At 35.4% G+C, this 15,702-nt stretch overlaps 1 protein-coding gene across 1 annotated transcript in view; it reads right to left on the minus strand.

Annotated features, from left to right (window-relative positions):
* Positions 1 to 15,702, minus strand: part of CAMTA1 (calmodulin binding transcription activator 1) — a 1,539,661-nt gene that overhangs the window by 639,403 nt on the left and 884,556 nt on the right. The window contains exon 5 of the mRNA XM_063436496.1: positions 14,857 to 14,928. Coding sequence (XP_063292566.1) covers positions 14,857 to 14,928 — 72 coding nt within the window. The remainder of the gene's footprint in view (positions 1 to 14,856; positions 14,929 to 15,702) is intronic.

A 15,702-nucleotide genomic window follows, 5' to 3' on the forward strand; every position in this document is an offset into this window, starting at 1 on the left:
TTGGTAAAAAGTAATGGGAGTTGGAGTCTTACCATTTGCACAACTGTTCACCTAATACCAATGTAAATGGTACTTAGCCAGGAAATACATCAGTAAAGAAAAACAAACAAGCAAAATAGAGGACTATTCAATAAACAGTGTGTTACGGGAAGTTGATGTTAGCTGATGAGCTATTTGCCAACTATTTGGGCAAAATGCGGCTTGCCTAGTTGTAATAAAAATCAACCTTTAACAGTAACTACATTTATTGCGGTAGTTTCATTGTCAAACATAAAACAATCGGTTAGAAAAAAAATCAAAAAATGTTGCCATGTGCTAAGATGGGTTTGAGTAGAAAACATATTAGGAGATACCAGTTGTGTACTAAGGGGGATGGGGGTGGGGGGCGGACCTCCCCAGGTGCCACTCACTAGGGGGGTGCGATGTCCAGGTCGGCCTTAGGATGTGTGAGCTGTGCGGCAGGGACAGGTTGCCATGGCAGCTGCATAACTCACACACGCAGGGGCAGGCAGCCACAGAACTTCAAAACCAACGCATGTAAGAAAAATGGAGGCGGAGCTAATTGGCAGTGGAGGCAGAGCCAAACCGTCAGCGGGGGTTTCAGCGGAGCTTCCACCCACTGCTGTTACTGCTGAACATCGAGGGGAAGCAAGGAGACTCTACTTCCCCAAGTAACAGACTCCAGGGAGGGACTTCACAGAATCCACTCCTCCTCCATACTGTCTGTAAGAAAGAGAGAGCAAGAGAGTGTGTATGACTGTGTGTGTGTGTGTGTGTGTGTGTGTATGTGACTTTCTGCCTGTGACTTTGTGCATGTGACTGTCTGACTGTAATTGTATGTGTGACTGTCTGTAACTGTTTGTGTGACTGTCTGCCTGTAACTGTGTGTGTGACTGTGTGCGAGTGACTATGTGCCTGGGACTGGACTCTAAAGACTGTTGCTAATATTGTTGTGCAAAATAAATGAATTCTATTGTAAGGGGTTGAGCAGGGGCTTTAGAGGGAGAGGCAGGTTTTTTTTTGGGACGGGTGTGCAGGCGTTTTATGGAAGGGAGTGCAGGGGTTTGTAGAAGGAGGACATGGATTTCCTATAATAGGGCTGAGCAGTGGATTGTGGAAGGGGGGTGCAGGGGTTTTGTACAACTGGGGCAGGACATGCGTTTTATAGAATGGCGGGCAGGAGAGGGGTTTTGTAGAAGCTATTCCATGTATTCACTACAGTAAAGTAACACTTCCTCATATTATTTTTAAACCTTTGCTCCTCTAATTTAAATGAAGCTAAGTGTTTATTCACTAAGGATTAAAAGGATACTCCATACTCCTAAAGCACTTCAGTTTGCTGATAAGCTTTATTTGTGAAGCTTTCGTCTATTTTTTTAAATTTTGCATAAAGTGCAGATTTCAATAGAAATTGACACTTTTATAAATTAACCTTGTTACACCCCCTGACTGTCAATCAGACAACAGGTCCAGTTACTTCCTGGATTGTTTAGCTCAGTGGAGCTAAATTCAAGAGACAACAATTGCTCAGAGCACCTGCCTTGCAAAAACATTTCCATGAGCTGCATTGTGAAGTCTGTGATTGGACAGCCACAAAAAAATCTGGGCGGGGTTAGAACGGGAGGTTTGCAAAGGCAACAGAAAAGAGATGTGCAGGTTTTGCAATCTGTTTTAGCTATAACCCCACTGAAAAAAATGCATAATTAAATTAATGCATGACTTCATTTGGGGTATATCTACTAAACAGTGATTTTTACACATTTTGTATTTGGGCAGTGGAGTGTCCCTTTAGGTTGTCCAGAATTACCAACAAATCATAGGCAAAAATAATTGTTCAGAGAAACAGCACAAAAGAAAAACCCTTTGCTTGTGGTTAAGAATTTGTTATATTAAAATTAAAAAGGCCTAAAACAGAATATATAGTAGTGTAAGTGACAGAAGTATGAATAAAAATACTGCAACTATGTAGAATATATAAACCACTGCTGATCAATACGTCCCATATCTCAATGTTTTTAATAGTATCAATTATGATTGACAGTCTTCTGTGACTAAAAATAGGTTCACTCATAAGTTTATGTATTAGAATAAGAGGAGAATGATCTATCCTTAAGTAAAAGATAAAGGTAATCTTAAAACATAACTTTTATTATACATACGGTAATACTAAAATAAAGCTAAATAAACCAAAACAAGTGAAAGAGGGATTAAAAGGTAAAGATAATGTATAGCTCAATGTATATACAAATGTCTATGTCAGTATTGGATGTATATGGAGTGTGAAACACAATGTAGTTGCTACTGTGTGTGGTAGACAGTTGCTAAATTGCAAACAAATTAGCTGGGTGGGATTGCAGCATTGTATTCAAGTATCAACAAAACAAAAGCCCAGAAAGGAGAGCGTGTGAACATAAATAATAGTCACTAAAAATTAAGTGATTGCAACAATCACTCAGCTGAACATGAGTCTGTTAAGATGAAAGAGGGGATATTTCCTAAATGGTCAAATACATTAATATGTCAAAAAGACTTAAATGAGTTACCCCAATCTGTCTACCAAGCGATAAACTACTGGTTGATAATAATCTTCAGAATACATCACATTTCTGACTAATTGATCAGCGTAAAATCCAACATAGGATGATACTGAGCTAGTTGTACTGCAATAAGATAGTCTAGTTAGGTTAAATAGGTAAAGATCCGTTTAAATCTGTGCCTTCGAGGGCACCTATCATACATCAAAGAAGCGTCTAAACTAACTGTGTAACTGATCTAAAATAGTACGAGTGATGCCTGGGCTGTGGATACCACGGTACATATGAGTTGAAGCACTTGTCTGGTCGGGACGCCTAAGCACCTGGTCATTGTTTCTGCCACAGCCGAGACAAGTATTGGAGACCAATGCCTCAACCCGCTCTACTATACCAATCTTGTATCAGTCTGGAACAGTGTCCTAAGTCAAGGAGTTATACATGCGGGGCAGGGTATAGGAAGGAGCTTCCCCTCTGAAGAGCCACTTGGTTGTAGTTGATGTTGGTTGTAGTGGATGCTGTTTACTAGACCCCAGCTAGAAAGTTCTAAAATGGTTTGACTACTTACAATGGAGAGCACCTGAGCACCCCTGTCATCATAACCACTACAGCACACTGCAGTAGTTATGGTGTTTAGAGTGTTCCTTTAACTAGTAATATGCAGAATGATTCTAAAGTTGAAATGCACTGTGAAGATTTATGGGTTAGTTTTATGTAATAAAGAAGCATCTTAGGTGACATTAAATTGGTTTTCATTGTGGTCAGTAGTTTTATATAGTGTTTTAATACTTTTTTATGTATTTGAATTATTTAGCATTTTTCTTAATCATAAAAATATACGGAATAATCAGTATCATTCATTTTCTGATGATGTAATGCTCGTAACTTTTTTATAACTAATGTTCCTGCTTTTGCTGTGTTTACATATTTTTTGTATTGCCCCTTAAAAAATGATATATCAAATCTTTCTTGGGGGTATAAAAAGCTGTGAAACAAGGAACAATTTGTAAGTCTGCTGTTTTAAAAGATGAAACTTGTGTACTGCCCCCAGACGCAAAATGCTCAGAGAGATGAAATAGTCTTGCTTGGTGTATCTAGAGTATTGTTTAACATCAGTTATATCTCTCGGTAGAGTTGACTGCCACTCAGCCCCAGAGGCAGACATGAAAGTTGTCTCTATAAACAAACACCCATTTCTAGCTAACAGAGTAAATGCATTTCCACGTCCCTTCTGAAGAAAGTCAAAGCTGATTCCTATCATACGAGATGAACTCTTTTCTCTGTAATTTTGTATTTTTTTTGTACTAACAACTTTGTTGTAGATTATTAGTTAAGAGTATGTTAAACATGTAATGACCAGCCATTTCATACATACATCAAACTGTGCTTACTTAATCAGGCCAAATGGAAGAAATGGAAATAACGGGAGATGTTGAGATGTAATTGAAGTCAAAAACAATGTAGTTAGTCTTGGGCAACTCAGTTCTTGCTCGATTATAAATCCCATCACTCTTACGAGCTATAACTCATAATGTGCAGGAGTTTCTCTAGATGCTCTGGGTAAACCAGTTAGGCCTCCTGATATTGCTTTCTTTTTCTGGGCATACGATGTACGATCTGTGGTTAACATATTTAAAGGAACACTGTAGGGTCAGGAACACAAACATGTATTCCTGACCCTTTAGTGCTAAAACCACCATCTAGCTCCCCCTGGCCCTCCCTTGTCTCCTGAAATATAGTAAAATCTTACTTGTATTCAAGTATGCAGCTGTTGCCTCTGCACCTGATCTGCCTGCTTACTGCTAACATCATCAGAAGTGATTCTGTGAGCCATTTTTTTATATTTATATATATATAATATTTTTAACTGCTTATATAGTTTGACGATTCATTTTTCTTACATACCTCTTATCCATCCAGATAGATACCTGTTTATTCAGCTGTGTATCTTTTATTCGTGTATTTTTCAATTGTTGCATATATTGCATTTTACTGTTGTGTATATATATATATTTTGATTATACATTTTATAATATGGTCTATCTACCTTTTTTATCTTTTCTACAGTCTTCTTGTCTAATTATATTTTACATATTGTTGAATAATTTTCTTATGTGTGGAAAATTTGATTTAGACGATCTTCCTTCTTATAGAATTTGGGAAATTTGTATCATTGGTCTATTTCTGATTAATAGGGCTATTCTACATGGGCACAAGATATATATATGTGTGTGTGTATATATATAAATATTTATATATATATATATATATAAATATATATATATATATATATATATATATATATATACATATGTTTAATAAACATATGTTATGTAAAGTCATTTTTTATGCCTCAAAATATTATTATTCTCTATGTTCCATTTTCTATACTGTTTTTGCTAGCTTTTTTTTAGTTATTTAATAGGTTTTTATATGTTGCTGGAGTTGCGAAATTTAACTGAAATGGTCTCAGGAATACCCATAAGATTGCTTCATAGACTGGGTTTATATTAAGACTTAGCAATTTGCCGATTGGATCACAGCAAGAACCCCTGCAAATAAAAAGACGCATAGGAGTGGGAAGTGATATTGCTCATTTGAGAAAGCCCCAAGAGTAGGGGCGAAATGCATCACGGCACCTAGGAACGCAGAAGTGTCGGTGGGACCAGCCACGAACGGAGTCAGAAGGTTGACGGCTATTTGAATATCCTTCATCCCCAAAGGGCTGGTGAGCGGGTTCTGGACTTTGACACATCTTTGCATATGTTTTTACCGCATTTGTAATAAAGTTGTTATACTTACCTACTATCCTGGTCACAAGAGCATATATTGGATCCTACGTACTCTAGGGGTTGATCTTCCCTGGGCGTTTCAGCTATGAGTGGGGCTACTACCACTCTCTATTTGTGAGCTGAACATCTAGAAGAGTTCTTTAAAAATTAATTTTATCTTATAACATTATTGCACTAGGAGAACGTTCTGTGTTTTCTTGTCTCCCTTTTAGACACTGCAATTGTGCATTTGCAAGTCTGCAAGTATATATAGCTTTGTCACACTGCAGTTTGAATTGATACATCACAGTATAATTGGTTTTGTATACACCCATAATACACCGAAGTGGTAAAGTGTGAATCTCACTTTAAGAGGTTGTGTTACATACACTAAGGGTGATTCTTGTGAAGTTTGCGCACCAGCACTTTTGTTGTTTATTGTAATTTAACCTCATTACCAGGGTTTCACGTTGGTTGCTGCAATTGCACTGAGAACTGCATGATTTATTAAATTGTATGCTCCATCTTATTTATACATACATTTTATAGTCCTATATGCCTATGTCAATTTAGCTGTGCCAAATTCTTGCACACTCGCATTTTAAAGTAAATCTGAATTAAAACACAATTGTAATGCTATTTAAAGTGGATATCACTAATACTTAAGGTTTAAATTGAACCTTTAAATAAACTATTAAAAGGCATCTGTAGCTTGTATTAACCTTTTTTCATGAGATCTGGTTTAGCAAAAGACAAGGCATACATTGCAGACAAGGAGGAAAAATGCCGACATTGTTTAATGTCTCCTCTTCTCTGTATGTTGACTGCCAGGAGTAAATGGAGTAAAATGTGCTGGATAAAAATGTGTTGTTTTCTATATTTAGTCTTATTTTGATACCTCACAAATATATATTCAGTAGATATAAGGATAAGCAAATAAAAAAAATAAAAAATCCTGGGAAATGATAATCTCATTTTAATCCTGTAACCACTGGGGACTCATTGCCATATTTTGTTTTTTGATGCCTAGTTGTGAGTCATTTTCAGTAGAGATTGCTGTGCTATGACCTGGCTTCACCTTCTGATTTCCGCTGCCTCAGGTAAGTGACTGAAGGGGTTTTCACCCCTTCAGTAACTGGGGATTGGTGGGTGGGAGAGAGAGGGACCCTCCAGTGCCAGGAAAACGGATTGTTTTCCTGGCACTGGAGTTTCCCTTTTAATTCAATGCCAGGATGCAGTCCTTGAAACGGCCACTTTGCCTCGTCATCAGTGATTCAAGTCTAATCCACAGCTTCTCAAACTACATCACTGGAATGATCTACTAGTCAGATGCTTCCCATAGAGTCCAAAATTAATGCTTCTTGTTAATCAATTAAGAAGAACCTCTAGTGGCTGTCTGCAGTGGCAGTCAGACTGACATCATTTAGGCATATTATAAACATTGGTGATTCTCTGAAGCATTGTCATAAAAAAGAGATGCATTCTATGCGCCAAAGTCATTTTGTTAACACAAAGTGGTTATGGTGCTTGTTCTCCTTCTAACATGGATATGCATTAGATGACTCCCAGAGAGCATGTAACATAAGACAGAGTTTACGGCAAGTACACAACAACATATTGCTACAGCAGGAGGAAATAATGGTGTTTACATTTCGGTTCAACAAAACAGATAAAAATACAACACTGTAGCTTTTAAAGATATAAAGCTTTCTTGATAAAATTCCACTTTTCTTTAGTATTTATGTCTCCTGTAATAAAGTAGATTTTGAATTTCTCTTTTTATATATGTTATTAATAAAGGGGAAATTGTCTTTGTCTTATCATTGAATCTACTTCCCTGCTCTTTGCTTCTCTAAATTGTTCATATGTCATAACCAGAGGACAGTGGGTAGACATCTGAGACAGAGCGATGTGTTGATGTCTAATGTGTTATTGTGCAATGAATCTAGCATTTGATATGTAGCAGTTCAATAAGTACAGTGTTTACTTGTAACTGTGATTCATCAAATCTTTCATAAAATAATAATTTGAGTCAAATGTCAACTTCAATGAGTTTATCTTGAAATGAAAATCATCATCCTCTGGCGTAAAAAAAACACAAATAGAGAATTACTGCCATTTTACATATCAACAGAAGATACACATTAAGTTACCAGCCCCGGTAACACTTTAAATATTATTCAAATCTAGGCACAAACTGCACCGGTAATTGGCTTCCTGATCAAAAATCGCAGCCAAAAAGATTAAAGCGGTTCTACTGAAAATTAAATTGTTACAATTGTTTTTTTATATTATGACTGTTACAGTCAAAGTCAGGCAAGATTATTTTAGCAAAAGACGGATATATCTATTAATTCATGGTTTATGCAAAGATAATTTATAGAAACCCATTGGTTGCATATATTGCAGATAATAAATATCGTAATTCTCTTTAAATAACTGATAGGGGGTTATTTAAACAGCTACAATATTTAAAGGGGCACCTCAAGCATGGCGATGTATTTATTATTATTTTGTATTGTGTAATGACACTATGGGTGCCAAGAATTAAAGTTCACTATTTATAGTGTTCAGCTGCACCTAGTGTTCTAGCCCCTTCCAAATTTATATATGTTGAAGAAGATAAATCGTTTTTTTGTTTTTTTTTATCAAGGAATAAATTTTGTTTGTGTGTGTGTTTTTTTTCTTTTTGTTAAACTGATTGCAATTGCTTTGACAACGGAACAATGGCACCCAACGCCATCTTTGGCTGCAGTTGTTATGGTTTGTGGTGTGCCTATTTAAACACTAAATAGTGAGTTGTGGAAAGTTGATAACTGGTTAGAAAACAAAAACAGAAACAGAAAAATATAATTACTGTATATTGTGCATTGACTATGTACTGCTGAATCTGTATTGTTCTATACATTGTATTTCAATGATGTTACTGCAATATTGATGCACTCACCTCCACCCCCCCCACCGCTTTCTAACTTTTATATGAAAAATTATTTTAAAAAAAATAATAATAATTAAAATCGTTCCTAACCTCCCTAGGAAAATGGATCACCATTTTATGGATTAGTTATTAAACATAAGTGTGATTCTGTACTGCAGCTAAACTGGAAGGCAACTGGGAGGCTGTATCCTCATGCACCACAGCACGTCTGATGGGGCAATAAAAATCAGGGGAAACCCAGTACATAGACCCTCCATTTCCAAATCACAGTTACAGTACATTGTAGCTTCATAATGATGTGCTGGGATTTTATGTGCTTCTTCTTCCATTCCAAACCTAATGAAAGTGGGTCACATTGACCCCTACTGACCTATTTACAAGGATATATTATTATCATAACTATTTGTTTATGTATGTGTGTATATATATGTATGTAAAATATATTGTGCGTGTGTGTTTGTATGTGTGTGTATATAAATTTGTGATTCATTTTAGCAGAAGGCACAAAGCTCAAATTACAATACAGTGGTATTTCTGGCTGTGCTATAAACCAAGCTCTATAGTAAAACATTAGGAGCAGCATTACACTCTTGTGACTTCAGTTCGGCTGATATTACAGATTTTCCATCGCCTGTGGGATTGGGAACAATAATACTGGTTGTGGCCATTAACTTTCTCTTTTGTGATTTTACATTTTCCATTAGGTTTGAGTGCATTTTTCCCGGTTGGTAGCACTGGGGTGTGGAGTTGATATCGAAAAGATATAGCAGACAAACGTTTGACAAATTACAATACAAATGTACTCTGCTGGGTTATAATGCCAGGAAACTGGATTATAGTTCAGTGTTTGAACACTACTATGAACCTTTACACGTACACACTATTAAAGGGACACTATAGTCACCTGAACAACTTTAGCTTAATGAAGCAGTTTTGGTGTATAGAACATGCCCCTGCAGCCTCACTACTCAATCCTCTGCCATTTAGGAGTTCAATCCCTTTGTTTATGAACCCTCGTCACACCTCCCTGCATGTGACTTGCACAGCCTTCCATAAACACTTCCTGTAAAGAGAGCCCTATTTAGGCTTTCTTTATTACTAGTTCTGTCTAAGTAAGATTTTCTTATCCCCTGCTATGTTAATAGCTTGCTAGACCCTGCAAGAGCCTCCTGTAAGTGATTAAAGTTCAATTTAGAGATTGAGATACAATTATTTAAGGTAAATTACATCTGTTTGAAAGTGAAACCAGTTTTTTTTTCATGCTGGCTCTGTCAATCATAGCCAGAGGAGGTGTGGCTAGGGCTGCATAAACAGAAACAAAGTGATTTAACTCCTAAATGACAGTGAATTGAGCAGTGAAATTGCATGGGAATGACCTATACACTAAAACTGCTTTATTTAGCTAAAGTAATTTAGGTGACTATAGTGTTCCTTTAATGATGACTTACCTTAGATTCATTTCCCATGATGTTCATTCATCATATTCCATGATGGCTAAGCATCATTGGAAAGGTAGTTTAAAATTTCTTGAGTGCCTGCACTAGATGATAATTTTTTTTCATTTATTTTCCTTTTCTTTTTTTGATCCCTTTTTGTTAAGTATACAGTGTTCTATTCTCTTTTAAAAATAACTGTCATTTGTGATTTTTTTTATACAAGTTATACAAGTTATGTGTTGTGATTTTTTTTTTTAAATCATAGATTATATTTTTCTAATTTATATCCCCTGTTGGGCTTTAATTGAAGATTCGGGTCAGGCACTCGAATTTTCATTGGAGTATACATTGATTAAGTTGAGGATTTGAATCCTGGTTAAGCATTTGAGACTGATATGTAAATTAAGTTTAGGACTTAGATTTGGGATAAAGTCTGTTTCAGCACTGCAAAATATTGTGCATAATTGATTTTAAAAAATTACTTATTTTAAATAACAAAAAGTGCTTTTTAGAATAGAAAGATGTTTGCAACATGTGTTGCTTTTTGTGTGTTTTTTCAAACAATCTTTTTACTTAGTTTCAGTAAGTATCTCTAAATCATCCAGCACTGGCATTAAATGAATTCCTGTAAAACTAAAAACTTCAACAAAATATATGGGTAGCATAAATAACAATGCACCAAATACAAATGCATGTTCTTTTTTTTTTTGCTTTTTTTTTTTTGTGAATTAAAAGACTCACAGTATTGATCAAGCTGTTTGCTTAAGCTTTTCTCAGGCAAGAAAGAAATCATGAAACCGTAAAGAAAAGTGATTTTTATGTACAAAATTCATCACTGCTTAACAGTATTTATTACGTGAAAAAAAATACAAATGTCACACCCCAGAAATGGGGCAACAATCTATTTGCTTGATCTATTTCATGGACTCAATTTGCCTGGCTTCACCCACAGATACATATTCCAGTTCATAGGCCTTATGGGTGGCTGCTGTTGGCTAGAGTTGTCTTTATGTTTTCACCAGCAGTCACATACAAAAAGAGGAAACAATACACAATTTCCTGTTTGTGATCCCTCCTACATGCTTCATAATTTCCTGGTCAACAAACCCTCTGGTATACTACCTCATTTATTGCTCACTTCTAGCTCCTTGCATCATGTGCCTTTAGCATTTTCCTAAAGGGTTACTCCAAGCATTATAACCACTATAGCCTGCTGCAGTGGTTACGATGCAAGATGTACCCTGCTCCGGTACCCTGTTGGTAAAATGTTTGAGCCCCTACCTGGGTCCGCACCAGGCTCCGATAGACTCAGGTGGCCCAATGACACTTTTCCGACTTCAGTAGAGCTACAGAAGCCTGAAGCCATGGTGGTTGACATTCATAACTGAGAGTGCCAGTTGACCGCTCTCAGCCAATTAATGTCATTTTGTGTGACAATAGTTGCACAGAATTGGCATTAGCCAGCCCAAAACTCTAATGCCAGGCTGGCAGATAACATCCCTATGGCGCTGCCAGAAGTGGAATTACACCCCAGCAGAGGTGTTAATATCTATATTTGCAGCATTTCAATGTGCAATGCTGCACATACAGACTTCAGGCACCATGACCACTGTAATGTAAATCACTGAAATGGTCAAAGTGCATGGAGTAGCACTTTAAAAAAAGGAGTGACGAGGGGGAAATTATGTGCATATTTTATTTTCAAATATGGGATAAATCTCACACATTAACCTTAAAAACATGAGTGTATATATATTTAAACATATTTCTTAACTCTGAAAAATATACAAAATAATTGTAAAAATCTAATTTCACTTTAAAATGGTATGGCTGAATGATTAATTAGTTTGTATAATGAAAAAAAAAAGTAGCAAGCAGACATAGATTAAAATACTAATGTAAATAATGTATAAGGCAATTAAAACTGATCATTGGACGTGAATCTTAAAGTAGAGCCAAAAAGATGCCTTTTCTTGTTAAAAAATGTTTTCCATCAAGCTTTGCTAACATATATTCAAAGTCTCCACTGTAGCACAGATCAGAAAACATGGTGCTTGTACCAATACTTAAATTGCCTCACAATACACAAAAGAAAAAAACACATCTAGAAAATATGATTTATTTTAGCAAAGAAAATGAATAAAACATATTTGCTTTAATAATCAGTTCAGCTGGATTTTAGTAAGGTCACTCTCTAGGAGCTAAGGAACCCACTTCACCCCAGCAGTGAAGCACTTCAGAAGAATTCAGAGTCTTCCTTGTCATAGTGAAGTGGGATTGCTGCATATTGAGATATGTTTTCTTTCATTATAAAATCACAAGGTTTATATTTTACAGCAGTTATCAAAGCAATCTATACAGCATGCTTTATTTAAATGTAACAGGGGATAATAGGTTTCTAATGCTTGCTGTGTGATGAGAGAGCCAGCTTGAACAATCCAAACCAGATTCTCTCCTTTCAGGTCATGAGTATATTGTATGCAAGAAGAGGGAAGTACCACCTTAGAAAACTCCTCAGATACAGACCAATATGCCACGATTAAAGAAGATAAGTAGTGGAATATAGTGTAGTATGTAACTTATTGATTGAAGAAGAAACTAAAAGAAATGCACTTACAATGATCATGAGAGTGATAATTAGCACCATCTGAAAGCTCCAAAAAACGTGAGTGTGCACTTATATATAGCAACTCCATCCAGTACATTTATAATACTACACTGTATTGGTATTACTTTCTGTTTCTTTTATATACTCCTGTACTACATGCCATTAGACCAATACACCTCCTACATATCCATAGGTGGAGATTGTACTGCCAGGCAAACTAAATTGGAGCTAATTATCAGCTCCATACACTATAAGTGCATTTCTTTTAATTTCTTCTTCAATCAATATGTTACATACTACACTATATTTTTCTCTTGGGATTTCTCCAAGGTGCTACTTGCCTCTTCCTGCATACTATGCTTCATTAATATGCTTCTCTCTGTTAGAGATTTAGAACGATGACCTAATTTATGATATGGCTGTCAGATCAACTATGGCCCCCTGTGCCCATCTCATCAACTCTTTGTGTTAATGGGCAGTACAAACTCATACAAGAATGCTGACCTACAATAATTAGAATTCATGTGCTGCTGGGAAAAATGTAAATTTCTATTTTTTTTACTCCTTGAATAAATAATCAATTTCCTGCTTCTTCATGTAACACCCAACCAAAATAATATAGTAATATGTTCAGGAGTACATGGGCATTAGGTCAACATTATGTAAGGTTCCGGCAGTCATATTCAGGCCAAGCTTTATTGCCCTGTTATGTGGCAGTGAACAACAATCATTTTCAATTCAAAGCTGACTAGCACATAATTGTCTTCCTGTCCTCCATCTTTCCCTTGGCAAACACATCCTTGAATTCACAATCTAATTGCACCCAATGTAGTACTTTGATTGGTTTAGCTGAGATTTCACCATTAACATATATGTAACAATGTACAAGATTAAAATATTTAGCTTTATACTATACTTTATACTATAAACCTAAATCAACAACATATGAAAATATTTGCACTAAACAGAGAGTTATGGTGAACAGGATAACAACTAAAAAAAAAAATTAGGTTAAAACTGCACAGTTAAAAAAAAATAAAAAAAAATAGTAGGGTTGAAGATTTTTATAATTTTGTCATTTTAAAATATTTATTTTTTATTTTTGGATCAACGTACCACAACTTCATGTTTAGTGAATAGACTGATTGAACTCAAATAAATACATAGCCATAACATTCCGTATTGTGATCTACTACACGTTATCATTGTGGTTAAGCCTTGAAAATGAATAAGAAAACATGCACAAAAGTCGTTTTTGCATTTAAAGATTCTTAAAAGACCCACGCATTTATGAGTAGCACTGCCATAAATAAAAGAAAAAAACATTATTAATTTGTTGGCTAATTTTACATTACAACAGTTGTACTTGTGTCTAAAAACAATATTCAACTGCTTTTGTATATTTATTAATTATCTACATTTTTAAATAATAATAATAAAAAAAATAACAGGACATCTAAAAAGTCTTTGACTGTAGCCCGAACTGTTGCAACAACATTGTGAGCATGACTTATATGTTAAATTATACTGGCTTTTAAAAATGCACACGTTCAACAACAATTTCCAAGTGGTTACACAAATTTGTGCATATTTACCATTCACATTCAACAGCAAACGTCTCTAATAATATTTTACTTATGACTGTAAAGCATATTTTTTCAATGCACATCACCAACTAGACTCTTTCAAGCAAAGTAGGAGCAATATAACAGGTTGTCAATGATGACACGAGCTCATCCTAGAACCAAAGCCAATCTGATTTTATTTTCAATATATCCATGCCCTCTTCTTTTTAACTCTTTTAGTGTTATGAGGGTCATAAAACCCATCATTGAACCTTCAAAGGGGGAGATTTATCAAAGTGTCGGTGAAGAATGAGTGCCAATTCTAGGATTTATTTTGTTGGGGGTGGGCATACATTATTAATTGTGATGTTTTCTTACACTATTTATTGTTTATGAGACTTTTGTCATATTTTTGTGTTGCCTTTTTTAAAGCTTTTTCCATTTATTAATATTGTTGTCTTTTTTTTAACCAGAAAAGGATTCTATTTTCTTGCATTTTCTTATACTACGTTTATCTTGGTATAGAAAGTGAGGCAGAACAGGAGTACGGTGTTCTTAGTTGGACATAACTGTGGAGGCACAAAAATCTGTCCGAATATGAAAAGAAAAATATGAAAAGAACAATTATGACACTTTTCAAAGCACTTTTAAAACACTTTATAAAGTGAAACGGAATTTAAAATCCCCACCAAAAAAGGACATTTTTCTTGACACTTTGATGAATTTCACCCAATAAGTCAAATGATTTTGTACCTTTCTGTCGCTTTGACAAGCTCATTTTTAAAACCAACACTCTAAAACAAGTATTGAAAGCCATAAGTACCATCGCATGTATATCATCAGCACTGTAATATGTGTCCACTTGAGCATAAAAACACTCTTAGATATTCGTATACTTTGGCCAATAAGACCAAAATATTTGTGATTCTTTCCAACCTACTAAAAAAGACTAAAAAATACATTTTGCATCATGTAAAGTAAAATACTAGAATTGCTGGTCATCCTACCTGAAGTAGCCAATAGCACCGCCGGTGAAAAGTTGGGATAATGGAGGAGTGAACATAGCAGCCATACAGACACTATAAAAGAGAAAACAGAATCTGTTAATACGATGTAAAGCCAAATAAAAGCAATATTACAAAAAGACAAATAAAAACAGTGCTATAAAATATAAAACTATGTTCCTGCATGAAAATGTTTAAAGATGACTCCTTCTGAAACATGCATGTTAGAGGCTTGCCCTGAGCATTTGTTGTTCCTATAGATCACGCTTAGTGTGTCTTTTTCACAGACAATTCTGGACTTCTAAGGCTTAATTTACTTTAATATCACTTGTTTTGCTAAAGAACATGCATTGATTAGTTAATAGTCAATCACTATGGATTATGCAGTTAGAGATGGTGAGTTGCAACCAACAGGTCAATTAAAAGTATGCGATCCCGAAGGAATTTGTATTAATCTGTTGCTATAGAAACCCATCATAAATATCAGGATTTGCAAAAGAAAATGTGGTTAGGCTCTGTGGGTTTCAATATTCATCCTGTTAAGATGTTTTGTTATAGACATTAATGCAGAAAGCCTGGCCAGAAATAAACATATATTTTAACACTGCGTATTGCTCCCATAATTATTTGACTAGCCAAGTCTGTATGTACACAATGTACTACTCATATCTCTGATGCTGAAAGGGTAAATTGAAACAACTCGATACCTAGTCTTCTAGTCTTCAGATATCTTCAGATATATTTCATTCTTCTTTAAATGGACACTCTAAGCACCACAACCACTATAGACTGGTGTAGTGATTATGGTGGCAGGAGTTTCACCAGTGTCTGCGTGTCTGATTTCCCAAG

The sequence above is a fragment of the Pelobates fuscus genome, chromosome 11, assembly GCF_036172605.1.
Source record: "Pelobates fuscus isolate aPelFus1 chromosome 11, aPelFus1.pri, whole genome shotgun sequence".
NCBI lineage: Eukaryota > Metazoa > Chordata > Amphibia > Anura > Pelobatidae > Pelobates > Pelobates fuscus.